We start from the raw sequence: 25,549 nt of genomic DNA on the forward strand, positions 1-25,549 counted from the left end.
CGCCCACTTTAAAGCCCACAAAACGCCTACAAACTTCAAAAAATCGTTAATATGAACGCGGATATCTCGGAAACTATCAAAGGTAGAGAAATGGGATCTCAGATTTAGATTCCGTAGCCTTGTACGCAGCGCAAGTTTGTTACGCCAATATGCCACGCCCACTAAAACGCCCTCAAACCGACCAGGCCTGTGGCGCCCACAATTTTTATGCTAGATAAAAAATTTTAACTGAAATGTATTGGTCTTGACAATACCTATCGATTGATCAAAAAAAAAGTTTGCCACGCCCACTCTAACGCCCACAAACTGAGCAAACCTTTGGCGCCCACAATTTTCATGGTAGATACAAAATTTTAACTGAAGTGTATTGGTCTTGTCAATACCTATTGATTGATCCAAAAAATAGTATGCCACACCCACTCTAACGCGCATAACGTTTAAATCTGTCTACCGCCCACATAACCATATATTGAGTTCACGGGTATGGGGCGCATTTCAATCTTGCTGTGCTGCTTGCATATCTCCATTACCCTTTGGTCCCATTAGCTGAGTAACGGGTATCTGATAGTCGGGGTACTCGACTATAGCGTTCTATATATGATCGGCGATCAAGAATATATGTATGTACATATATTCTTTATGGGGTCGGAAACGCTTCCTTCTACCTGCTATTTACTTTCCGACTTCCATTTACTCTGCAAGTAACGGGTATAAATACTGAGTAACAACACTGTGTGAGTGCAGTCCCATTTTCAGCTGCAGCGAGTTCTAGCGATTTTTTTTCCGTTTCTTTCCTACACGTGTGTGTATTTCTTATGGAGGACTTTCTGCGTGTTTGTGCAGAAGCTGTGAGGAAACAACAATTTAAAAATGGAAGGAAAACCCCAAAAACGCCTGCAGGAGGTCAGTGCAGATAAAAACGGATGCCTAATCCAAGCTGTTGCCCATTATTGTGGGACTTGACCCAAAGAAAGCAATACCACGACAGGGCATCTCGAGAAGACCATTGGAAGAAGAAACAAAACGAGTAGGACTTCGCTCCCTACATAGAGATCCTTCCGGTCGTGTCCACGCAAAGATAAGAATTTGTGCAGTGTTTTTTTTAGCAGAACCACCAGTATTACGAACTCCGACGAGCTCTCCATTTGGTTATCACTGGGCTCCATCACCACCAGCTATTTGGGAGCCAACGCAAAGCTAGTCAAACTATTAGCCGATCTGAGAATGATACAACTATACAAGGTTGTTGGCAAAGGCAACATTTATTCCGTTAACGATACTCGCATTACGTGCAGGTGAAAGGGATAGCAATATCGCACGTTAACGGACTGAAAGCCGAACGATTATGCAGCCGACGGGACTACCTTGTATAATTGTACCATGGATATGAGTACAAATCGCTCAAGCCGAATTTTGTCGCTAAAGCAGAAACACCCTCTGTCTGAACTCCCTATTTTACTTTTTGTACCACGAATTACGCACATGAAACACCCACTGTTCGTCGCTATGTTTATGTTATCTGCACTGCACTGTATTTAACAGCAAACATCGATAACCACGACAACCGGTTTTTTTACAGAGGAACATCGATAAAAAAGGCCTTCGGTGTTCTTCCACCTCTAGTTTCAATATTCAACGAATTTGCTCTGATCTGTTGTGCGGTTAATTATCGGATGTTGTTTAAACTGCAGTTGTCAACTTACCAGATACGCGAATGTTTATCCGTGACCACACCTCCGCGTTAAGTCAAAATCCAATTCAAATTAATTTCCAAACGTGACGCAAATACATTTTAAATGGCCAAAGCCGCTGTGTAGGTGTGAGTGCTGTGTGTGCCAAATTGAGATGCCTCTGATAATATAATTAGCGTTAAACTGTTTTAAATGGTGCTCAGTGGGACAATTCAAGCGGGAATTCCTGAGCTCCGGCTAACAAGCGATTAAACTAATTTTAAGAGTTAAGCAGTCCACTCTAAGCTAAAACTGTCCAGGCAGATTCGAAACCATGCAACGACGTCATCTCGAGACATTTCGCTTTTCATTTCGCAGCAGACACTGGCAACACAATGGTGAATAGGAGGGGGTGGGACTGTGAAACTCGATATAGGCGTATTTCCCATACCAAGACCACAGACGAAAGTTGACAACTAATCGCTGCGATTCACTCCTTCAAGACTCACATAGTTACATGTGTATAATATTTGTATATGAAAAAGGTCATAAAATTTAAAATCGAACTAATCAAAACTTAAAAAGATGTAGTCTACTACTAGATGTTGTTTCAACGTACAATAATATTCAGTACTTTTAAAAAATGTTTGTTTGGAGTCCGTGAAATCAATGCAACTCCAACACTCTTCGGTCGGGTCAACAAACCAAACGACTTGCTCCTCCGACTCTTTGTTGGCATGTGCTGTTAGTCATTGATACGAGGTCCGGGGATGGATGGGGTCGCTTTTGCAATTGCCTTCGCCATATCCACTGACAACGCTGCTTCGCTTTATCGGTGTCATTGAAAGGGTCAATACACAGCAGCTTGTCTACTTAGGTATAACAATTACTGAGGTGAAACCGGTTTGCCGCTTCATTTTGGATGAACTCGAGCATGGATTCATCACCAAATCCACCTGGTCACTTTCCAAGTATGATTTCAGTTGTTGCCCCAATATTGTGTTCCTTTGTTACCTCCGACCGATATGCCTCTATCTAAAGTGTGTGCCTCTTGTTCGCAACTTGGCCCAAAAATGGCTACTATGTAATGTTGCGTCTTTTTAGCTTGTGACGCTCACCTTGCTGGCTTGATTTCAGGGGCACATAGCTATAAAGAATCTCAGCACCCGCTGTGTTAAATCCAATGTCGTTCTCATTTCGTCAAGCGGAACCGGGTCAAGGACGTAGAAGAGTGAAGCTAAGGACCTATACCCTGTTCCGTTTTTCACTTTGCACGATCGTAACGTGACTACTAATATAATTTTAAAAAGGGTTATTATAAATGTTTTAAATACTTACTTAAAAGCCATACCAAAACAAGGGAAATAAGAACATTTTTGGGAGTTAAGCATTTTAAACTAGTACGCATAAAACAACATGGATTATGGAATAAATTAGGGTGGCAAAAGGGCTTTAAAATCTAAAAATATAGAATATCTTTGGATAAAATACCCTGACGGGCAAAACTTAAACACGATTTCCCCAAATGCAGTTTTGAAGTTTGTAAGATCTTTTAAAACGTATGTAGCCGAAAGCAGTTTTATTTATTTTACCTCTCAAATGTATATCTCATTTACTCAATATTAAAAACTTTCTGATTTTAGCTTCACTTAACTCTTCAATTTTATATTTAAATTGGCTTGTAAATTAACTTACGTTTTTTTTTCGGTTGAAGTCTAATATTTTCCTTCGTTTGTAAAACAGTAAATCTTTTGTTAAAAATAAATATAATTTGAATTGCAACCAAAAAATTCTTACACGGTTGTACCTAAAAGCCTAGTACTCACATCGACGAAAACCGCGAGCTAACCATAGGAGAGAGCGGCAGGCAAATAGGCGGCTAACGCTTTTCGTCGGGTCTGTTTTTCAGCGCGGTACTCGGATGAGCTAAGGAAATACCAGATTTATCGAGTGAATTTCGATGAACGTGTGAAAACTAAAAATTAAAAATGGGAGGAAAACCCCAAAAAAACATGCATGAGGTCAGTGCAGATGAAAAAATACAGCTAATCCAAGCTGTTGCCCATTATTGTGGGACTTCACCGACAAAACCATTACTACAATTTTTTTTTAGCAGAACCACCCAAACGGTCTCCGACGAGCTCTCCATTGGGGAACCACAGGACTTCACCTCCACCAGCCACTTGGCAGCTACGGAGATGGAGGACGGGCTGGCTTCTATAGGGAGGATGAAAGGGGAGACAGCTGGAGGAGCCATTACCAGGATACTGGGCGACTTCATGCAGCATCAGGCGGAACAACCCCGTTCCCAATCCGGCTCCCACTTCCTCAAGGTACAATATGCCAATTGTGACTCGGAGCTGGACTGCAGATGGCGCGGGAAAGATTGCGAAGCATCCGTAAGACGAAAAGGAAGTTTTAAACTAATAATTTACAAAAATAAAACATTCGTTGAACATTTTATTTATTTTAATTTTAATTTCTTTGTGCACCAGAAGACTTTCTTAAATAGCTCCTATTGATTTGTTTTCCGTTTTTCAACAAACCCATCTGATTGACAGTAAGACCATGCTACATGCATTGCGGGTGAACTTTGAAAACTTAGGTCACACTACAAAGAATAAGATTTTTCGACCAGTGAAACACTTAGCCGATCTGAGTATGCTTAAGTTTAGTACTAGCCTGACCGAAGTTTTCAAAGTTCGCCCGCAATGCATGTATCATAGTCTTACTGTCAAGCAACTCGGTTTGTTTTGTAGGTGGTTTAAAAAAGACAAATCTGCTGGTGCACAAAATAATAAGTATACATGGAATGTGCAAAGAATGTTCTTATTTGTTAATTCGAATTTTAAGGCTTCCTTCCCGTGTCGCGGATGCTTCGGCATTTCCACCGCGCTATCTGCAGTCCAACTCCTAATCGCAATATGCCAGCATGGGCCTTGAAAGAGTGGGATATGGATTGGGAACGGGGTTGTTCCGCTGATGGTGCCCAGCATCCTGGCAATGGCTGGTAATCGCTCCTCCAATTTTCTCTTTTTTCCTCCTCACTAGTGGTGGAGGTGGAGTTCTGCGATTCTCCAGCACAGAGCTCAGAGCTCGTCGAAGATCGTATTACCGGTGGTTCAGCTGAAAAGATACTTATATTAGAACAACGTAACCAAATTCTTCTGGCCAGAAATTACTTTCATTGAGTGGACGTCTTGCTCCTGCACAATGACATTCTCGATTGAATTACCTTCAGCACTTCCACTCTTCTACGTATTTGCCCTGTTGTGGAATTGCTTCCTGTGGACAACTTGGATAAGATTTGGATTAGACGTCCATTTTCATCTGCACAGACCTGCAGACGTTTTGGGTTTCGCCATTCATTTTTATACCGGTTACTCGTAGAGTAAAAGGATATACTAGATTCGTCGAAAGTATGTAACAGGTAGAAGGAAGCGTTTCCGACCCCATAAAGAATATATATTCTTACCCATATCCGTTTGTCCGTATAAATGCTGTGATCTCGGAAACTATACTATATTGGGATTAGGCATGCATACTGTTAAAATTCTTGCGCAGCGCAAATTTTGATTCAGCAACGTCCACAAATCTCCAAAAACTGTGGCTCCTACAAAGTTTTTTTTTTAATACAAATTCTAACAAATGTATTGCTCTCGTCAATACCTGTCAATTGACCCAAAAAAAATGTTGTAACGCCCTAAAGCCTAAAAACCGCCCACAATATTCAAAAAATCGTCCATATGAACGCTAATATCTAAAAACCTTAAAATCTAGATAGTTGCGACTAAGCAAATAAATTCTAGAGATTCTCGCGTATCGTAAGAATTCCACTTCTCTAGCGCCCACATTTTTTTGTTCCGATTATAAATACCTATATACATGCCAAACATTTTTGATATCGGATTCATTTAAAAGTTATAACCAATCTCGAAACAGCCGATTCGCTGCATGCATGTCTACATTTTCCTCGTCCTTCCTTTAGCTGACTAACGGGTATCTAATAGTCAAGGCGTTCCAAGTTATGGGGCATTTTTAAAATTCTTTTTTGGTTTGTGATTTGACTTTAAATTTCTGTAAAAAAAACTGCGATTTACTTCGCTCCTTAATTCTTTTTTTGAGCTATTTGGAGCCACGGGGAGAATCTTAGTGGAATGTTAATAAATATTTGGCTGCTCCCGCTCTTACGGGTTTGGCTAGGCGCTGATACCCTGAATTGTTTCGGGTTTTTCTTTATATATCTTGAAATTGGTCAACAGACTTGATTTAAAGTTGGTTTTTCGATCCTATGTATGTTCTTGATCAGGATCGCTAGCCGAACCAGTCTAGCCATGTTCGACTGTCCTTCCGTGTGAACGCTGTGATCTCGGAACCTAAGAGATAAAGTGTTGGCATTTTAGATTTAGATTCCTTAGCTTCCCATTCACCGCAAGTTAGTTATCCGAATGTGCAACGCTTAAAACGCTAGTGTCAGTATAGCGCCTACATTTTTAAAGATTTTGCAAAAGTTCAACTGGGATTTTGTATCATTATAAAAATCCATCTACCCATCTAACCAATTTTCTAATTGGGCAATTCATTAAAACAATATGGACAAGAAAGGACGGTTGAATTTTTTCATTTAATTTAATTAAATGCCTTTTCAATTTTTTGTTTTAAATATATGTATCTAAGTGGCACATACCTAATAATAATCAAACAAAAACACCTCTTAACGAGGTAAAATGTAGTGGCGAAAGCGCTCTTAACAAAAATTTCTGATATCAACAATTGTGACGAAAAATGATATTATATTCGATAAAATAAATAAATAATTAGAGTATTAAATTATCTTTTCAGGGATATATAGCACGTTTCTGTAGCATTAGTTGTTTAGCTACTATAAGCATTTTTAATCTGTCTTTTTTTTGATTTTCCGCTAAACTAGCGGGTTTTTCCAAATGTCGTAGAACAAACGTTTTCTATTTCAAGCTGCTTTATACACCCATAGGGTTTCCAAACCCCTAAAACTAAGATGGGATGCATACAAACCCACAAACGAAGGGACAAACATTTTCATTTTGGGAAGAAGAAGAAAATCTTGTTTTTTGAATTACTTTTGAACGGAACATCGGATTTCAACAAATGGGGTGTCATTCGACGCGTATTCTCAGTAAGAATAAAACTAGCTAAACAGCCGGTGCTTTTATCCCCACCGTATCCAGCAGCTCCAATATTCTAAATTTTTACTTTTACACTTTCACCGCTTTTTCTTCCAAACGAATCTATATTTCGAAAGTCTTAGTATGCAATCTTCTTGGTTAGTGCGATACCTTTCGATTGGTGTATCACTCGTTATGATCGGACCATAATTGCAGATTTTCAATTCTGCGGCTATATATAGTAGTTGTCTTCGCACGCTCTCTTGCGCGCTTCGCCACTACGTGTACTGCCGTCCACAGTGATAATATACAAGAGAGAACTCTATAGTCGACTGTTTCGGCTATCGGATACCCGTTACTCAGCTTTTAAATTAAACATTTATGAAGCTTAATTTACGTTAAGATGAACGCATTAACGTTGGAAGGCACTTGAAAAATCGCAAAAACCAGCATGTGGCACACGGGTAAAAGTTCCCCCATTCGAGAGTTAGTCGTAACCTAATGAGAAAACAGATAGATTTACAGCATGGTACTATTATACAATGTAGTTATAGCAACATCGCAGAAGTATTTTAACGAACTAAAAGCCAAACGACTAGGAAGCCAACGAGTCTACCTGGCATAGTTGCACCATGATGTACAGCGCTGTAAAGTTTTTCCCCGCCAATTTCATATACACCGATTTTCGGTGTTTTTCTGCCTTCTAGTGCTTTGCAACACTGGGTAAACGATCTTCCGTCTCTTTTTGTGAATGCTCTGCAGGTCAATGTGAAGAGAGAGAAAATTCAAAGATCGAGAAGCCCCCCTCCCGCGCCCTATCATTTTTTTTCAACAATTTATGTTTTACATAAGCATAGGTAAATGGAATTGGTATAAGTTTATTAGGAAGAGTGAGCAAGAGACAAAGAGGCAAAGTTTAAATTATTCATTCATTTCGCTCTAATTTTTCTGACAAAAGACAGACAGCAATACCCGAAATAGGCTAAAAACATTTATATTAATATATATATTTTAGCGGTTCAATAAAATAGTGGGTCGAATAGCTTTGTTTAAAAAAGTTATATTTGCCGTGTCATTCGCCTTGCAACTATGTGCAAGTCCATACGTCATACGCCTGGCTCTGTCGTCATTGCTTTTCCTAATTTCTTAATAAGGCGGTTTTCTGCTGTTGGAGTGGGCGTGGCAAAGTTTTTTTTGGGTCAATCAATAGGTATTGAAAGTTCGGAATAGTTTTTCCAAATATTATTTGAAAACAGAAAACTAGGGTGGCTATAGCCATTTATATATAAATTTTGAATTTGGCAAATCGAAAAACAGGCGATTAAACTTAATATCAACGACTTAACTCTAATTTGTTTTTTTAATTTATGGTGCTTCCTCCTTCGCCCTAAACTAACTTTCACTATGCTTCATACAATTTACAACTTCAATTTACTTAAATAAAAATCAGTTAAACTGACTTCAGCCAACAGGTATTGGTTAAACTTTTACATATCTGATAAAATAATTATTCTAGCATTAAAACTGTAGGAGCCACAGTTTTGGGCGGTTTGTGGGCGTGGCACATTGCTGAAACAAACTTGCGCTGCGTAAGAAGCTCAGGTATCTGCACGCCAAATCTTAATAGCCTAGCTCTTATAGTTTCCGAGATCTAACTGAAATGTATTGTTCTCATCAATACCTATCGATTGACCCACGCCCACTCTAACGCCCATAACGCTTAAATCTGTCTACCGCCGGTAGGTGGCGTATTTTAATCTCGCTTTGCTGCTTGCATATCTCTATTTCCCTTTGGTCCCTTTAGCTGAGTAACGGGTATCTGATAGTCGAGGTACTCGACTATAGCGTTCTTCCTTGTTTTAATACTGGTATATATAATATAATGACCATAAAAGTTTGTGCCAAGGCATTTTGGGTGATCTTCTCTTTTTTTGTGGCTCTATTTTATTATTGGTAAATAGTAAATCAGCGATCGTCAGCGTTTTATAGCTCTGCTCGGCATACAGCAGTCGTGCAAATTACTCACAGAAATTAAAGACAAAATGTTTTTATATTCCGTGCCGACCGCTGGTATAGACAATAATATCGGTTGCAGAGGCAAATTTAATTTGACAAATACCCAAACAATAATATCAAAAAATCAATATCGACATGCGATATTTCAATAGGAAAATTTGTCACAAAATAATCAGAGTATCTGTTAAATAGATGAATTATTGAAAATGCTATTAAAAGGGCCGGTTTCACGAAACCCTGACAAACTCCCTGATAGCTATCTGTCCAAATCGGTGCTAAATGTTTCCTGTTGAATTTCGAACAAAGTTGTCAAATGTAAAGTAAAGTATTGAAGTAAAAACTCGTAATATTTAATTTTATACTCGATTATGTCTATAATTATTAACATGGTAAAGAGAACTAAAAAAATACCTTCTAGTTGGAGCTTCAATTTTATAATGAGTACTAGTGCTATTAAAATTGTGCAGTGTTGTCATGGCTTTTTAATGAAATAAGAAGAGAGATTGCTATAGTCAATGCCATTACTATCAAATACCTGTTCACAGCTAAGGGAAGTTCGGCGAAGATGCAGATATTCAAGCAGCAAAGCCACTTTAACAAAGATTGCACACTTTATTTGGTTATAACTTTTTAACAAATGGTCAGATTTGAACAATTTTTAGCAAGTAGATGGATATTGATAATTAAAACAAAGCCCATTTATTTTTTTCCATAATAATCGAAAATGTAGGCGCTACACAGGTTTAGCGTTATGGGCGTTAGAGCTGAAATAAACTTGCGCTGCGAAAGAAACCCAAGAATCTACATGCCAAGTCCCAACTTTTTAGATTTTATAGTTTTCGAGATCTAAGATCGAGTCGGCTAGTAAACCTGATCAAGAATATATACACTTAGTAGGGTCGGAAACGATTTCTTCTACCTGTTACATACTTTCCGAAGAATCTATTACACTATACTCTTTTACTCTACGAGTAACGGATATTAATATTTACTAATTCACAATGATTGAGTTACTTTTTTAAACCACCATACGAGTATTTTTATAAAAACAAGAATTATCGATATAGTAGAGTGCCTCGACTATATCTATTTCTTAGCCAACCAATTTAATTTGTAAGGTAATGGTCCAATTTAAACCTTTTTTTGGCGTTCCGAAAGGTTTTGACATGTTGCTCTTATGGCCGACTGCCGAAAAAAATGAAGGAAAAATTAAAAGGTTCCTTGTTTAGTATCTGTTACAGAAGTGAAAAGAACGTTTTGTGCGAATAAATGACAACCACAAGTCAGAGTGAGATGAATACAAACAGCAGAGGATTGGATTCCTCCGCAGACGTGCTCCCTTTGAGTGGTGGCAACAACTCTCCCTTAACCCCAGAAAGCAACAACGAGAACGGAGTCCAGAAGAATGTCACCACCATGGGTCTAATCAGCACACAGAGAGGTGAGCGAGATACCGATAAATTGTAATTCTTCACATTGAATAAAATAAACAAAAAAATATGTTTGTTAGGTCAGATAGTGCGTCTGTTCCCAAGGTTGTACACTTTATTTGCTTATAACTTTTTAATGAATAGCCCGAGTTGAACAATTTTTGGCATGTAGCTTACAATTGATGATCAAAACAAAATCTCATTTACTTTTTCAATAATATTCAAAATTGTAGGCGCTAGACAGATTTAGCGTTATGGGCGTTAGACATTCGACCCTTTGAAGTTTTAGCTCAAATACTACCTGAAAAGGAAAGAAATCATGTAATAAAATTGTCCAGAAAGTTTAAAAACTGTAAATTTCATTATAATTGATTATTTTTTGCTGATCTCATAGTGCTAGGAGCTTTTCAATGACTATATTTAACATTTATCCCTATACATACATTGTCTAAGCTTACGGTCAGCGATCGACTTAATTTGATTTTGTTTGACTCAAAGCCTTGGTACGTAATCTAACATTGAATAAGATACGTAAACAATAGTTAAGTCGAACCCAACAAACGAAAATCTCCGATTATATAATGGGAACCTAAATTATCTACTGTTTGATTTGCATGAATAGTTGCAAACAAATTTTGGTTCAAACCACACCATTCATTAAAGTTATTATTATTATTATTATAAGCCAATAAAAACAAATGACGCTGGGGTATACCTTTTACCCCGAGGCCATCGACTAAAGCTTCCTCTCTTGTTTAGCCATGTCCGTCTGTCCGTATGGACGCAGAGATCTCGGAAACTAAAAGAGCTAGAATGTTGGGACTCGGCATGTATGTACATAGATTCTTGGGCTACCTGAGCACCGCTAAAAACCCGTCAAGCACCATAATCATTTTATATTTCTTTTTTAAATTTAAATGATACTTTTTTCTTATTATCAATTGTCCATCTGCATGCCACAAATGGTTCAATTCCACCATTCATTAAAAGGTTATACCCAAAAAGTAATAAATAATTAGCAAACTCAATAGAGTGCGAGAGGGACTTAGATATATTCGTACAGAAAATCGGCTACTTATGAGGTTTGACTGTCGCCACCTATGTTTCACGTTGTGTCGTAAATAACCGATAGGAATTAACAAGAGGTGGCGCCTTTTTGTTAACTGAGTAACGGGTATCTGATAGTCACGTAAGTCGACTATAGCGTTTTCTCTCGTTAGCAGAGGGTACAATAGCTTTAGTTAGAAGTTTGCAACGCAGTGAAGGACTCCATAAAGTATATATGACTTTCTTATATATGACTGACCCATTCAGTATTCATTGAAAAGCCCGAGTTTTTGTCAAAATCTTGTGAAAGTTCAAAAAGTAACTTTTTTTATAGACTTGAAATGGAACATTATTAATGCAAAATTACAGTTTTATTAGCATTTTTACACCGGTATCCAAAACGTTGTTTGGTCTTATTTCAACACTCCATTTTCTCTTTTAGCTATAGATGCCACCAAACGCAAAAAAATTAAACCGCGCAACATAGCAGCTTCCACTTCAGACCCTAAATCCGAAAAAACGGCGGCTACTCTTAATCATCCTAAATCCAGTGCAGCCAACAGAACCGACATTAACTATTCCAAGGATCATCTCGATGCCTGGCTTGAGAACTGTTTACGAGATGCCACAAACGCCCAATTGTCATCCTCATCTGAGTTTTTGGACTTCATCCCGCCCACAGCTCCAGCTCGCAAGCAAATGTTTGTATGTCAACAGCAGCAGCAACAACAACAGCAGCAACAACAGCAACAACAACAACAACAGATTAAACAGCTACAGTACCAGAAGCAGCAGGAGTATTCGAAGCGTTCACAGCCATATGGTATTGGCTTAGGAACGCCCTTTAGATTGGGAATACAGCGCGTGAGTATACGCCATAAGGAGAATAACATTTCGTTTACAACGCCAATATAACGAAATTTCCCTTCGTACAGCACTCGCACTCCCTTAGTCATCGATATCCGATGCTAATCCCACCCCAGAGCCTTAATGGCTGTGGCATAAGCTATGGTTGTGATGGTGGCCAGGAGTTTGCTAGCTTACCTCCACTGGTCAACATGATGGGAGGAGCAGGAGGCACTGGCTCCGAGCACGAACCAAATTCCACTGATGTCCTGGATGGAAGAGGGTAAGTCAATTCATTGAATTCGTACTGAACTACGTTTCTAATAGTCGCCCCTATCTACTTAACTTCAGGTTTCGGTTCAGCGATCCATGCCTTCTGAACCCCTCCGATAACGACTCCAAGTTGAGTGGTCAGAATACCCCAGAGTGTCGGAATGGCAACAACAATGGCGCTGGCTGCGATCTGGCAGAGCAAAACAAATTTTTCGCGGCCCTAATGGAACAAATAAACATGTTGCATGACACCAACTCGAAGATCTGCCGTAACTTGCATGAAACAAAAGGTTTGTTGATTGTAGTATCAAGTGCAGCTCTCGGATATGTGTTCACTACAGTCCATTTAAAATGACTCATCGATATTTACTCACTGGACTTCTCCAATTTAAAAACTGGTTTAGTCACACAAATCTTCCGAATATTTGAACTTACTTGCTATAACCTATTAATTTAGAATCAGTTGTCGCTCATTTACTCTTTCTACGTACTCTCTTGCACTTGTAAACACATTCACAGTTGAAATCGAAGCTTTAAAGCACGCTCCTAGTGGCCACCCTTGGGCGGGAGTCGGCTCGGGCGGCATGCGGCACCGTAGAGATAGCTTGAGCGGATTAAGCACACAAAGTCAACCTCTGGTATTTGGCGGTGGAATGGGCGGGACTCACAGCCCGGCACCCACCTTTCATTCAGGTATACACTAGGTGGCTCCCCTAATGTTGCCATGCTTCTAAGTCGCCAATTGCTAATAACCGATTCTCCCTTTCCAGGCGCTTACACTCCAGGAATGATGACTGATGTTGTTCGCGAAGTAAAGGAGGCCGCCCGCGTTCGCGAAGATGCACTGCTCAGCCGGTAAAAAGGGAATTTTAAGAGATATTTACATATGTACACTTATGCACTGTTTTTTCAGAGTTAAATCAATGGTTGAGGAGCGACAGTGGTCCTTGAACGAGGGCAATGCCCGTGTTCTGCGAGATATTGATGATCTGAAGGTAAGTAGTATTATAGTATATAGCGACGGGGTTGCATTGCTGATTTTCTATACGACAGTCCCACGTAATGCAGTTGCGACTAGAGAAAAAGGAGACTAATAAGCGGCTGTCATATCTCGAGGCCGAAAACAAATGCCTGCGCCAAGCTCTAGCCGGTTGTTATAACCAGCGGCAAACATATCACGATATAATCTACGAAAATGACCGAACCCGTGGATCCCGAAAGCCATTTCCAAATGGAGGTGGCGCCGGAGCGTTTGGAGTCAGACGGGCGCAATCATTTAACCTGCAGTACGGAACGATGCATCAAACGCCGACTCAAACAACGCACTCTCTGGAGGAGGATGACGAAATAGTGGAGGAACAAGTTTTGGAGCAGGACGAGCTAGAGTCCCTGACTGGCAACAAAAGGCAGTCTTTTTCGAGCAACGAATCCCGCAGCAACGGGATACAGACTTCAACATCAAACGCTCACTCTCTGACACCTAAATTGCCACAGCAAACAGTTCGGAGCCCTCCAACATTTGCGCTGATCTCAGATCAGGACCACCCGGGAATTCCACCACCACTTCTGCCGCGTAAGAAAGAGCACGCTCAGTTAAAAAGGGAGCTCAGCGAAGCGGACGCCGCACGTAAGGAGGCAAATCAACGTATAATTGCGTGGGTGTAGTTCGCTCTATTCTATATTCTCAAACTAACTCAGCACCCTTTAACTTCACATGCATGAATGTTTTAGAAGCCACTACCCTCATTACACTTTATTAAACATATCCACTTAAACCCAGTAACTAATAACCAAAACTTACATATTTTGCATCTGTTTTTATCTTTCGACGGGTCCTTGTGGCGATGTACTGTGACACTACTATAGCCTTGAAAAATTGGTTAAAGACCTAAATGCCAAGGTGGCTGACCAGCCAAAATGGAACCCGAGCGTATCTGGCGCAGCCCTGGCAACGAAAGTCAGCATGGCGGACGGTCCGATTACAGACTTATAGTCTTAGCTATTGGCCTCCGGCTCGAAACCAAAACGCCAGCAGCAGGCAATGCGGGTCACTAAGTTATAGCAGCCTGACCTACGTGAACGGTCACTTCAACTACAATGCACCTTTCGCTTCAAAATTATTTATAACTCAGTAACCTGTGCATAAGCTCTTTCTTATTACTTAGAATGCTTTAATTCCGTCTCAACTAATTATTTTATCAAAATCATTTTTAAAACTCGAGCTCATAGTTCGATTATATGTTTTGCTCGCGCAAATAATATTTGTTTACTAAAAATAAGTTGTTACTAAAACTTAATGATGAACGTGGTGTTCTTTAGCAGGTCACCAATATTTTGTAGTGAAGATATTTTAAATAATAATGAACGAGTTTTAGAATGATTAACTAAAAAAAGTGTACCTATTGAAATGAACAAAAATCAAAATGTAGTATATAGAAACAATTATATTTACTAGAATAAGTGGATACGAAGTTGGCTAGAATGTGTAGTCGCTAACCATATTTTTTAAGTGCCATTTGATTGATTGTCGATTAAACTGAAATAAACTAAGGACCACGAAAATCACTTAGCGCTGAATGGGTGTGCATCAATGTGCATCATGTGCATCAATGTAAATTCAATATGAATTCAGCGCTAAGGGATTCGGGATCCCTTATACATTACATACAAATATGCGCATTTATTTAAAACATTCCGTCACAAAAAACCTCAAACATAGGTCTCAAACTAAATTATAAAACGGTTCCATTTCTTATGGGACACCACGACTTGTCCTTCGATCCGTTCATCTGTGTATGCGGCGTCACTGCTACCATTTTCTGCGGCCAAGTCAACTCAAATCTTACAACGCATCTGTGAGTTTAAATACATGTACAAAGAAAATCATTTTAAATTGATTTACAACTAAAATTTAAGAGTTACTATGTTATGGTTTATGAAATTATCGATCTTAAAAAATGGGATTCATTTCATATGAGGAATAATGTGACTAAATAGACGTTCTACATACATTGTGCCGCCATGTCACTGCTGTCGATCCCTAGCATGGCTAACTCATCGAGCTCCGCTTGACGCCGAAGTTTCTCACTGTCTGAAGGCGATGCCGGTGGCTTTGGGATTTCTGAGATATCCGCTTGCTTTTTGAGGGCCTTGATTTTCATCTCATCATCAACTTGCGGTAAGACTGGAGGGGAACTTGGCATAGGGATATCCTCTGCGTCCATATTTTTTAAGTTGGCTACATTTTCGCCGTTCCGAATCTGGGATTCTTCATCCTTTTTCGGAGTCCGTATAGTTGAATTATTAGACGCCTTTGTTTCATCAATAGTCACAAGGTGAATACCTTGCTTAGCCAGATCTTGAAGATTATGCTCACTGAGTACTGCGTCATCCTCAACGATAGTGGTGATAGTCTGAGGCTCAGTTTGCTTTTCACTGTTTTCATTTGATGCCTCCAGTGATGATCCCTCGCTAGGGAATATTATATCGAGGGCTTCGGCCAGATCTTTTGGTAGTTCCCCGTCGCGTGGTTGGTCCTCAGCGTCTAGCGGCCTTGTTCCCAGATCAGATTCGGGTTCGTCAATGCCAGGAGGCAAGACGTCCTTCGCATGGTTTTCGTTATCATGATGTTCACTATTCTCTGGGCCATTGGCTTCCCCGTCAGAGCCTTCTCCCGGCGGGGGTGGAGGCGGGCAACTCGTCATCAAGTTGGCGAACTGAACGGGATCTGGCATGAGCTCGTCGTAGTCAACCATCATACCCGCGTCAGGATGAAATGGAGGAGCGTTGCCGAAAGCATCTTCCATCATGGCCATCTGAATCTGCGCCGCTGTCGGTGCGGGCTGACGAACCGTTGCTCCACCCATTGGCGGAGGCGGTGGAGGCGGTGCCTCTAAACACCCGTTGGTATAGAGGGCAACAGCATCATAGTTGGAAGCTGCTATTGGCTGCTTTTTGAATACTGGCATCTTTCCGATAAATGGCAGCTTCTTGCCTCCAGGCAAGGAATTGCTACAGGGCTTTGAAGTCTTTGACTTGCTCTCTGCATCCTTCTTGTCCCTCTTAGTATCCGTCTGCTTGCGTTCGGGAACTGTACGGGGCCGAAACTCGGAATGCTTTATGACTGGACGCTCTATTCTGTCGGCAGAGCGACTGCGACTGCGTCTGCCTCGACCTTCTCGGGAACGACTTCTCCGGCTGGATCTCAAGGGCGAACGAGAAAAGTGCCTAGCTCGACTTCGAGAACGACGCCGGTAACCACGGTCCCTATCCCGGTCTCGATCTCTCCGATCTCTATCCCGTCCGCGACTAATGCTACGTGTGTGGCTCCGCCGCTTAGAACGGGAACGGGAACGTCGGCCTCCGCTGCGCTTTAACTTTCCCTCACTTTCGAATGATGTATGCGGAATTATTTTACGGTCCTCCGAATCACGCGGTCCCTTATTCTTGAGCCTGCCTTTGAGCTGCTCCAACAGTTTTTTCTCACTCTCACTTATTACAGGCTGAACAGTATTCCACTGCTTCAGCATAGCTTCGTCCCTTTTTTTTTGATCCTCCTTTTGTTCCTCACCACTGGCTGAAGTCCATTTACCCCGGCCTGAAGCATTTATTGAATCCTTTATGATTGGAGGCGGCGGCGGTGCTAGAGACTGAAGAGGTACTTGCGGCTTTACAGATGTTAGTGGAGTTTCCTGCTTTCGCATGGTCACGCGTATTGACGCTGCGTTAATTGGCTTATCTGATTGCCCACTTGTTGGCTCCTCGGTACGTCCTTTCTTTGGTTGCTGCGCCTTACCATCTTCTGACGAAGAGCTATCAGAGGATGACGATGTGCTGTTTGCGTCGATTGTACTTCTCTTGCTCTTCTTCCCATGCTTACGCTTCTTTTTCTTTCTCTCACCGCTACTCGTGAAAACGAAACCGAATGAAACACTATATTCTATGTTCAAATCCTTCTAATCCTTACCTCTTTTTCTTCCGTTTTTTGGATGCCTTGTCCTCGTCTTTCTTGTTCTTTTTATTCTTAGAGTCATCTTGTTCCCTCTGTTGATTCATGGCCCGCTCGCGGTTGGATTGCCACTCGATTTCATACTTGGGATTCTGGTTTATAAATAGCTAGAATCAAATATGATTAAAAGAAAAGCTAAAGTTTTATTTCGTTTTAAAAAAAGTAACAAATTTAAATTTTAAAAATCAAACCTCCATAAATAGAATTTTTGTAACTAGAAGTCTCTATAAGTCAAATAACTTTATTGGCAGTCGAAAGTATATAAGCTAATGATATCGATGCCTGCTTAGCAATTGAAAAAAAGAAATCCAGGGAGACAAAAACCGGAAAGAAAAAATTCAGTTCCATTCCACGTGTGGATTTAAGGGGATGTTATAATTTCAGTCATGACTTTGGAACGACATTTCCAACCTTATAAAATTTACTAGAAGAGTGAGATAGTTAAAAATAATATGGTTTATAATAATGTGTAAAACTTTCATGACATGAAAGTGGGATCGCTTTGCTGATGACAAATGGCTTGAAATCTTTAGGTGCGTCTGTTCCGAAATGATATTTTTTCAGATCCTTCACTCTTATATCATATAAGCAATATATTCAGCCAAGTCTGTCTGTCTGTCTCTCGGAAACTATAAACGCTAGAAAGTATGGATTAACAATTTCTTAACAATTCGAACATATTATATAAGATATAATAAATTGTAAAATATAATCATCACTACTAAATTACCATAAGCGAGCTTAAGTCCTTTTGTTGCTTTTGCTCTAGAATAAACCCACTGTTAGCTTAAAGTTTTAACTATAAGTTAGCATTAGATAATAATAATAAAAAAATAATGGATTAAGTACACCTACTCTACGTACATAGCCAAAATTTCTACCCGGCCCAAATTTTTAAAGATTTTGTTTTAGTATAAATTGAAATTGATTTTATTGATCATTACCTATCCTAAACACACAAATAATCATAGAAATCGCAAAATTATTTTTAAGTTAAGAAGTTAATAAGAAATGAAGCTTACTTCAGCAAGTCGAAGTTTATATACCCTCGCAGGCCGTTTCTATGGGACCAATCTATATATACAGAGCTTTCCGATTTTTAGAAAAAAAAAGTAATTACAGAAATATAATAATCTATTTTATTTACGAGTTTAATATGTTTTAGCTATAACGAAATATATCGGTTTTTGTATTATGACATACATTTTCCGATCCTTCCTATGGCAACTTTATGACACAGTAGTCCGATCTTTATGACATTGAAATCATAATTCTTAAGTATTAAAAAAGATATACACCGAAGAAGGGAATATGATCAAAAATAACAAAGCTACAATTATTTTCCTACTATTTTCCCATTAATTATTAAAAGAATGATATTCTCAAAAGTAGAAGGTAATATGTCAAAAAACACCAAAACTATTATTTTTCGACATTTTTTAACAATTACAGTTGTCCGATTCGGCTCGTACCGTTCGAAATAAGACTTTTGGGAAGGTTACATCCCGTTAGCTTTAAAACTGAGACTAATTTGCGTAGAAACGGACAGACGGACATGGCTAGATCGAATCTCCTAGTGACACTGATCAAGAATATATACTTTATGAAGTCGGAAACGTCTCCATCGCTGCGTTGCAAACTTCTCACTGAAATCAATTTGACAGAACTGTGAAAAGTAATGCGGTTACGCCAAAACGACAAATAACTATACAGGGATTTCACAAAAATAAGTCTTTATGTAACGACATCAATATAAATCTAAAATTAAACTGAACTAACTTAACTTTATAAAAAGTGAGTATACTAGTGCTAGTAATACTTTTTTTACTGATGAAACTAATACATTCTTTATCTAACTTATAAGACACGGCATTTTACACATGGGTTATTTTAACATGTTCTGAACATTTGGTTGAAATATACATATACTGAGTATTTTTGTTAGCACGATGTAAAGTGTAAGGCGGCTTTATGCTAACACAAACAATGTGAGCCAAAAGTCTTTAAAGTACATACATGTTTCATCTATAAGTCAACTAAAATCGTCAGCGTTCAGAAACTTGATCCCTTGGTAAGCGATCGAAGAGAGTAGCAGCTCGTACCGCAAGATCCTCTTTGGAATTATAGCGTTGCGAGTGCGATTTCGAGCAAGCTCTTTGCATGTTGTTACTCGGCTTCGTTTTTCTTAAGTCTCTATCAGAGTTTTTATCGCAGACTATGGAGATTCATAGATATTTTGTGACTCAATATTTTTTTGTGTTGTTTGTAAGAGACAAAATATGGGCTTGGAGGTGGGAAAACAAAACACGTGGGGACGGTGTCTCAAGAAGTTATTAAAACAGGCTTTGTATGCATGTATTGTAATATTATAGTAGTAATTGTAAATAGCCCAATCCAGGGATATTTAAAGGGATTGTAAACCGCTGTTTTAAATAGGTATACTTGAGTTCTTTTTTATATGAATATTATTAAATTGATATTAATTATATTTTTTACAATACAAATGGTGAATTTTTTAATTGAATAGTTTAAAACTAAAAATTAACTTGTTCAATACTGTTAACCAACACTTGTTTTGGTTACGGTACCGTAACCGAAATAAAAAAAAACTTGCCAGAAACCGAAACCGAATTAGTTAAATCGGTGATAAAGGTTAAAGTAACCGTAACCTATGTTTGGTTTGGATTTAATACTTGGCCTTAACAAGTTTTGCTTTCCGCTATTTTAATATTTTTCCTTGCCTTTTCACTTTTTTTTAATTAGAGAAGTAAATGTACCTTAAAAATATAGGAAAAAACAAAAACCATATTAAATAAAATTTGGAGAATTACATCATTTTCTGGCCAAAATGGACTTATTCATACAGAAACTCGAAAAGAAGCTTTGGCAAACTGAAGTTTATATACACTTGCAGCTTAAACCATATCATCCAATTAAAATCAAACGTATATTTTAGAAATCTTACATGTGGAAGATTTGTATATAAATATACCGATAGTTGCCCTAACAACTATTTGATATTGTCGTACGATTTTTACAAATTCTGAAAGAAATCTTTTATTCATATACATATGATCAAATCCAACGAAGCTAGAATATTTTTTATCATTTCCTTAACGAGGTAAGCGGTCGTGACGAACACACCTTCAAAAAACAAAAGTTCTGACCGACTCGTCTAGTCATGCTGATCAAGAATGTACTTTATGGTATTGAAAACGTCTCCGCCACTGCGTTGCAAACTTCTGACTGACCCTCTGCAAGGGTATAAAAATGTATGAAACCATGAATATTTAAATTCAACAAGTTAATGTATTTACTCTTATTGGAAACGTTATAGTTTTTTTTTAATAAAATCGCTGATATAAAAAAATAGTACAGGCTACCGGCATATATAAAATTAATTAAAAAACAAAAAAACCGCCTGCACACAAAAATTACTACATTGTGAAGAACATTAATTATACACTCGATTAGTTAAATATACTTTTATTAACTTTCACAAAATATACTTCAGCACAATATTAAACATTCTTTCCTCCACAGACATGCATGCACAGACGCAGAATGAGGCAATTATAGAGTGTGTTATGTATAATTTGTTCATTACAAAATCAAAACATTTCGAACACATCGCCGTGGAGATAGAGTTTTTCGTTTGTGATTTTTCGCAATAATTATTTATTGACGGTTTAATTTTTATTATCAACTAAGTTCAGATGAAAATATTCGCTTTCTTTATTGCTTTTGCTTAAAAAACTAAAATATTTTGTCTTAACTTACCTCATATTTGTTGGAGTGTAGCCTAGACTTCAGGTGAGCGGAAGCGCAGTGCAAGTCTCCAATCCAAACACTACAGAGCTTGCAGAACCAGGCGTTAGCCGGAACCAAAAATTGCATGCCCCGCACAGGCACGCGTTTGGTAGGCGCGTTTTCAAATGTAGGAAAGGGATCGTGGTCAATGCCCACATGCCAGGGAGTTTCTATGGTTTCGCGATTCATGTGTTCTTCGGCATGCAAATGCTTGAGATAATCTCGCGCGGACCTTGGAAAAATGCTGCAACTCTCGCACCAATGCTGTTCAGGATCGAAAAACACAAAATTGTAGTTTTGTGTGGGAGCTGGTACTGGTTGCGTTTCACCGTGTCGCTGATTCGACTTCATCGACTTCATGGCACGATGCTTGAGCTGATTAGTGGTACTACCTTCTGCACCGCCGGTCTCCTCCTCGTCCCCGCCATCGGATGACGAAGCGGACGAACTGCTAGACGATGAGCTGGAGTCCGAACTGTCAGCGGAGCTATCACTGGAGGAGTGGGATCGGCTACCCTGTTGTTCAGCCTGATTTTTCCCGTGGAGCTTGGGCTTAGAGGGTTCATCTTCTACATCTTCGTAGCCAATTATGCCGTTCAGCATGTCTATAACGTTTTCAATTGTGTCCAGTTTCTTCTTAATTTGGACCTACATAACAAATAGTTTACACACACCAAGCTTATAAACTTAGAATGACCAAATAATTATGTTTCGGGGAATAAATTCACCTGCAGGCGGTCGTTTTCCTCGATGAAATTCTTGGTAGTTGGAGAGGGCGGTGCTTCGCCTGCGGCCAAGTCTTCACGCTGGTCCCTCAGCACTTTCATTTCTTTCTTGAGTAGCGTTACTTTCTTGACGTAGTTTGCCCGCTGTTTCTTTAGCTCGTCCTTCTGCTTCTCAGCCTCTTGTGCCACGGCTGTTGTTCAGCGGTATATAGATGAGGGATAAATAGAAAGGATCTAATTAAAACACATTCTGGCCAAAGAAATAAAAGTTCAAATTTCATTTACAAATGCATTCTCAAGTGCATTTCACCGACTAGTTACACACGGATGCAGTCGCCGGATCAGATCTGACCGCTTCGTGATAGCTTGTTCTGCCAGTCCTCGATGGGGATGGAGTCCCTGTGGGGGCGACGGCGGGCGTCCAGATTGGCGTAAGTGCGTCTTTTGACTACCGCCACACAATAACTGCAAAACTGCGTGTTCTATTCAAAACGAAATGAAATTTCCAGACCCTCGCTCGGGTCGGTTTTGTTCTTGCTGCGCGTATACGGCTAGATTGATTGATCTGATCTTTACCCTAGTCTTTTGGTAATTTCTGGTTTGCGAGTCTTTAGCGCGCATTTAAGTTACAAGTACAAGTAATCATAACAACAGTAATAAAACATAATGTGAGAGGTTTGCATGTGAATGTTCGTAGGGACCACATTGTATTTCATTTCCACACTTACCGTCCTGTTGCGGCAAACCTGCGCTGTCGAGCGCTGGCCCCTTCTGCTCCTCTTCCAACTGCTTGTCTGGCGACGATTCGCGGGCCTGCTGTGGCTGGGCCAGTGCGTCCGGAGCAGACGCCTGCACTCCAGCCATGGACTGTGTCATCCAAACTTGCTGGCCATATTCTGCAATAAAAAGTCGGACCGTTTAAAGTATAGAGTATTAAGTCTGGACTACCTAGCTTACCATTTACGCCCCAAGCGCCTGTGGGTGGAGGAGCGTATCCGGCGCCAAAAGTGGCTTGCTCAGGCGATGGTCCTGGCATGCCGTATCCCGGTCCCTGGTTCGGAAACGCGTTAGGCGGCATTCCATACTGGTGGCCATAAACATCAGGTGGAGCGCCATAGGGAGCGTACATTTGTGGGACCATAGTGCCATAGCCGGGAGCCATTTGCTGTGGCGGTCTCCCCTGAGGCGGGGGAAGTGGCGGGGACGCTGGCTTCTTTTTGGGCGACCAACGACCGCCTCGTCGGGGAGAGACGCTACGGGAGCGAGAACGTCCATAGCGACGGGGTGGAGGAGAGCGGTGGCGGTGGCGGTCGCGGTCAAAGCGGCGTCGGGGGTACCGCCCGTAGTCAGGCGAGTCATAACGACCGCGGCGCGGAGGAGTCGGTGAACGAGACACGGATCGCCGTCGCCGAGTGGTTGGGGGCGATGTGGCGTTTCGGGAATCCGTTCGACCACGGTGCCTGAAACTCGAATTAGCGCTCTTTCCCGATGCACTGCTCCTAGAGTCACCCTTCTCGATTCCGTCGACGCCGGGTGGGCCTGGGGGCAGGTCGACCGCGTTGTCCAGACGCCAGTCCACCGGCTGCCTCGAACCAGAGTCTTCGTCCATCAAAAAACCGTGAATGTGTTTCACGGGCTTCAATGCTTTTGCGGCGTCAGTTCGATGACAAAAACTTTTTTCTCGTATATTCCAAAATTACGTGTGGAAAATAGTTATAGAAGTGGAGAAATATCGATGCGTTAATCGATGTTTTTAAAACATCGATGTCAGTGATGTTTCTAAACATCGGTAACATCTCTGGGCGCGTTTACCAGAGCAACATGATTAGGGTGTTCCCTAATAGCCTCTGCACAGAGATCCTTGAAATCGCAGTTGCAATTTTAAGGAGATTATTGCTCACATGGAGAAGCTAAAGCGATCAGCTGAGCGGCATAAGCAAACCGTATCCGAAGGGATATGCAAATTGAGTTTGGCCGAAAACAAATGGAAAGCAACGGAAAACGGTAGCAAGTGGAATGTTTTCAGCAGTAAATGGCCGCGTCCAGCAGAACAAAATGATACCTTATCACTGATGGAATTCTTACGATAGTTCTGCTGAACGCACCTGATTATTAAAAAGGACCGTAAAATTAGTTCGCTACATCTTCGCGATATATGATACACTGCTGCCTGCGTGTACCGATGAGTAAAGTATCGATAAGAACTAACAGAATTATTATTAAAAAGCCATGAACTAAGTTAAATTCTTTATAATTGTTTAAACCTATTTGATTTTTACGTGTCTGCGATTAGTTTGATTGTGCTGGAGTTGCCGTGGAAACCGATATCGCTTTTTAACATACGATATTTTTATAAAAAGTTGTATTTAAAAAGTATTTGGTGAAAGCTTACGCTAGGACCATTTAAATAAAAACTTGAAATGGCAGTGTTAAATATTTTTAGTAAAATGTTATGTTATATGAGCTGTTAACAGAACAAACTTGATCACTGATCAGTTTTATATTTATATATATATTTTTAATCCAAAAAATCAATTAAATAAATTGATGTTAGATGTACCAGCGTGCATTGAAAACATTGGCTATATTATTCCAGAGTTGAGCAAATTGCAGAAAATAATTGAAAACTTATGAAAAACAATTGGAACTTTTTGAAAAAATTACGAACGAAAAAATTCTTGCTATTAGCGCTGGGCAAGCTAAAAAGTATGCGATTGCAGTTACGAGGAAATCATTTTCATATATTTTTAGCAAGGAAACTGACGTTATGCATAACAACTTGCACCAAATTCTTACGTTCCCCAACACTGAAAATTTAAAATAACGTTTAACGGCCGCTGCTCCCGAATACTGAACTTGGGTATATACGATTAAAAATCTGTTAAAAATCGATTTACCAACGGATTGTCGTGATCAATGGCGCATATTCTCCGTTATGGTTCAGTCTTCAAGAAAACAACATAAAACTAATTTCGGTTTTTACGCGTGTATTTTTAAAGAAGCCATTTATGCCAGCGTTTTTGATTTTTTTCCAAATTTTTCAACTTTGACGAAGAGTAGCTTTTGAACTAATGAATGGAACTTAATTATGTGTATAAGAAAGTTAAAGGGCATTCTATTACCTGTAAAATGAGTCTTTGATGACCGAATTCGGTTTATCACAGCTCGAGTTAGAAAATAAAAAAGTGCGAAAAACGTTTTTTACACTTAAAAAAAAATTAGTACCATAGAAAAAATTTTAAGTGCCCTTTTCTTAATCAGGGAGATGTATCTTACCGGAAAACAAAGGTTTCCTGAAAGGCGTATTTCATCAATTTTTTTTTGTAAACTGGTGTAATAGGAGAATAATTATAGTTCGTTATTTTTGATCATGTTTACTTCTACTTCAGCATAAAGCATGTATTTCACTATTTCAGAGTTACGAACAAATTTAATACAAATCGGACTTCTATGTCATATCGCTGTCATGAGAAGGATCTTAAAGTGAATGTCGAACAAGAAAGGAAGTTACCTTCGGCAAGCCACAAGACTTCAACCAAAAATTTAAATGAAAATTAAGAAAAGTTTTTATTTCACAGCT

The 25,549-nt window shown here is 39.7% G+C and overlaps 2 protein-coding genes across 8 annotated transcripts; one reads left to right on the plus strand and one right to left on the minus strand.

Moving 5' to 3' along the window:
- Positions 1-1,625: 1,625 nt before the first annotated feature.
- LOC108011625 (uncharacterized) lies at positions 1,626-15,097 on the plus strand. Of its 5 annotated transcripts, none has more exons than XM_036817778.3 (10): positions 1,627-1,828; positions 10,060-10,271; positions 11,750-12,171; positions 12,243-12,436; positions 12,505-12,716; positions 12,946-13,119; positions 13,197-13,281; positions 13,340-13,421; positions 13,480-14,081; positions 14,293-15,097. In XM_036817778.3, exons 2-10 carry the CDS (start codon positions 10,100-10,102, stop codon positions 14,417-14,419), a joined length of 2,070 nt encoding a protein of 689 aa, XP_036673673.3. In that variant the 5' UTR covers positions 1,627-1,828; positions 10,060-10,099; the 3' UTR covers positions 14,420-15,097. The 5 variants fall into 5 exon arrangements, with proteins under 5 accessions (XP_016932305.4, XP_036673673.3, XP_016932299.4 ...); XM_017076810.4 differs by having other exon boundaries at positions 1,627-1,819; XM_017076811.4 differs by having other exon boundaries at positions 1,627-1,813.
- On the minus strand, positions 15,087-23,697 carry LOC108011624 (zinc finger matrin-type protein CG9776). Of its 3 annotated transcripts, XM_017076809.4 has the most exons (7): positions 22,927-23,697; positions 22,698-22,865; positions 21,973-22,160; positions 21,215-21,892; positions 17,393-17,541; positions 15,437-17,328; positions 15,087-15,279 (listed from the first exon to the last, which is right to left on the minus strand). In XM_017076809.4, exons 1-7 carry the CDS (start codon positions 23,576-23,578, stop codon positions 15,269-15,271), a joined length of 3,738 nt encoding a protein of 1,245 aa, XP_016932298.4. In that variant the 5' UTR covers positions 23,579-23,697; the 3' UTR covers positions 15,087-15,268. The 3 variants fall into 3 exon arrangements, with proteins under 3 accessions (XP_016932298.4, XP_065722495.2, XP_070852260.1); XM_065866423.2 differs by lacking the exons at positions 22,698-22,865; positions 22,927-23,697 and adding an exon at positions 22,255-22,434; XM_070996159.1 differs by lacking the exons at positions 22,698-22,865; positions 22,927-23,697 and having other exon boundaries at positions 21,215-21,508; positions 21,637-21,892; positions 21,973-22,133.
- Between the last annotated feature and the right edge of the window lie 1,852 nt (positions 23,698-25,549).

This window comes from Drosophila suzukii, chromosome 3 (assembly GCF_043229965.1).
Source record: "Drosophila suzukii chromosome 3, CBGP_Dsuzu_IsoJpt1.0, whole genome shotgun sequence".
In the NCBI taxonomy this organism is placed as follows: Eukaryota; Metazoa; Arthropoda; class Insecta; order Diptera; family Drosophilidae; genus Drosophila; species Drosophila suzukii.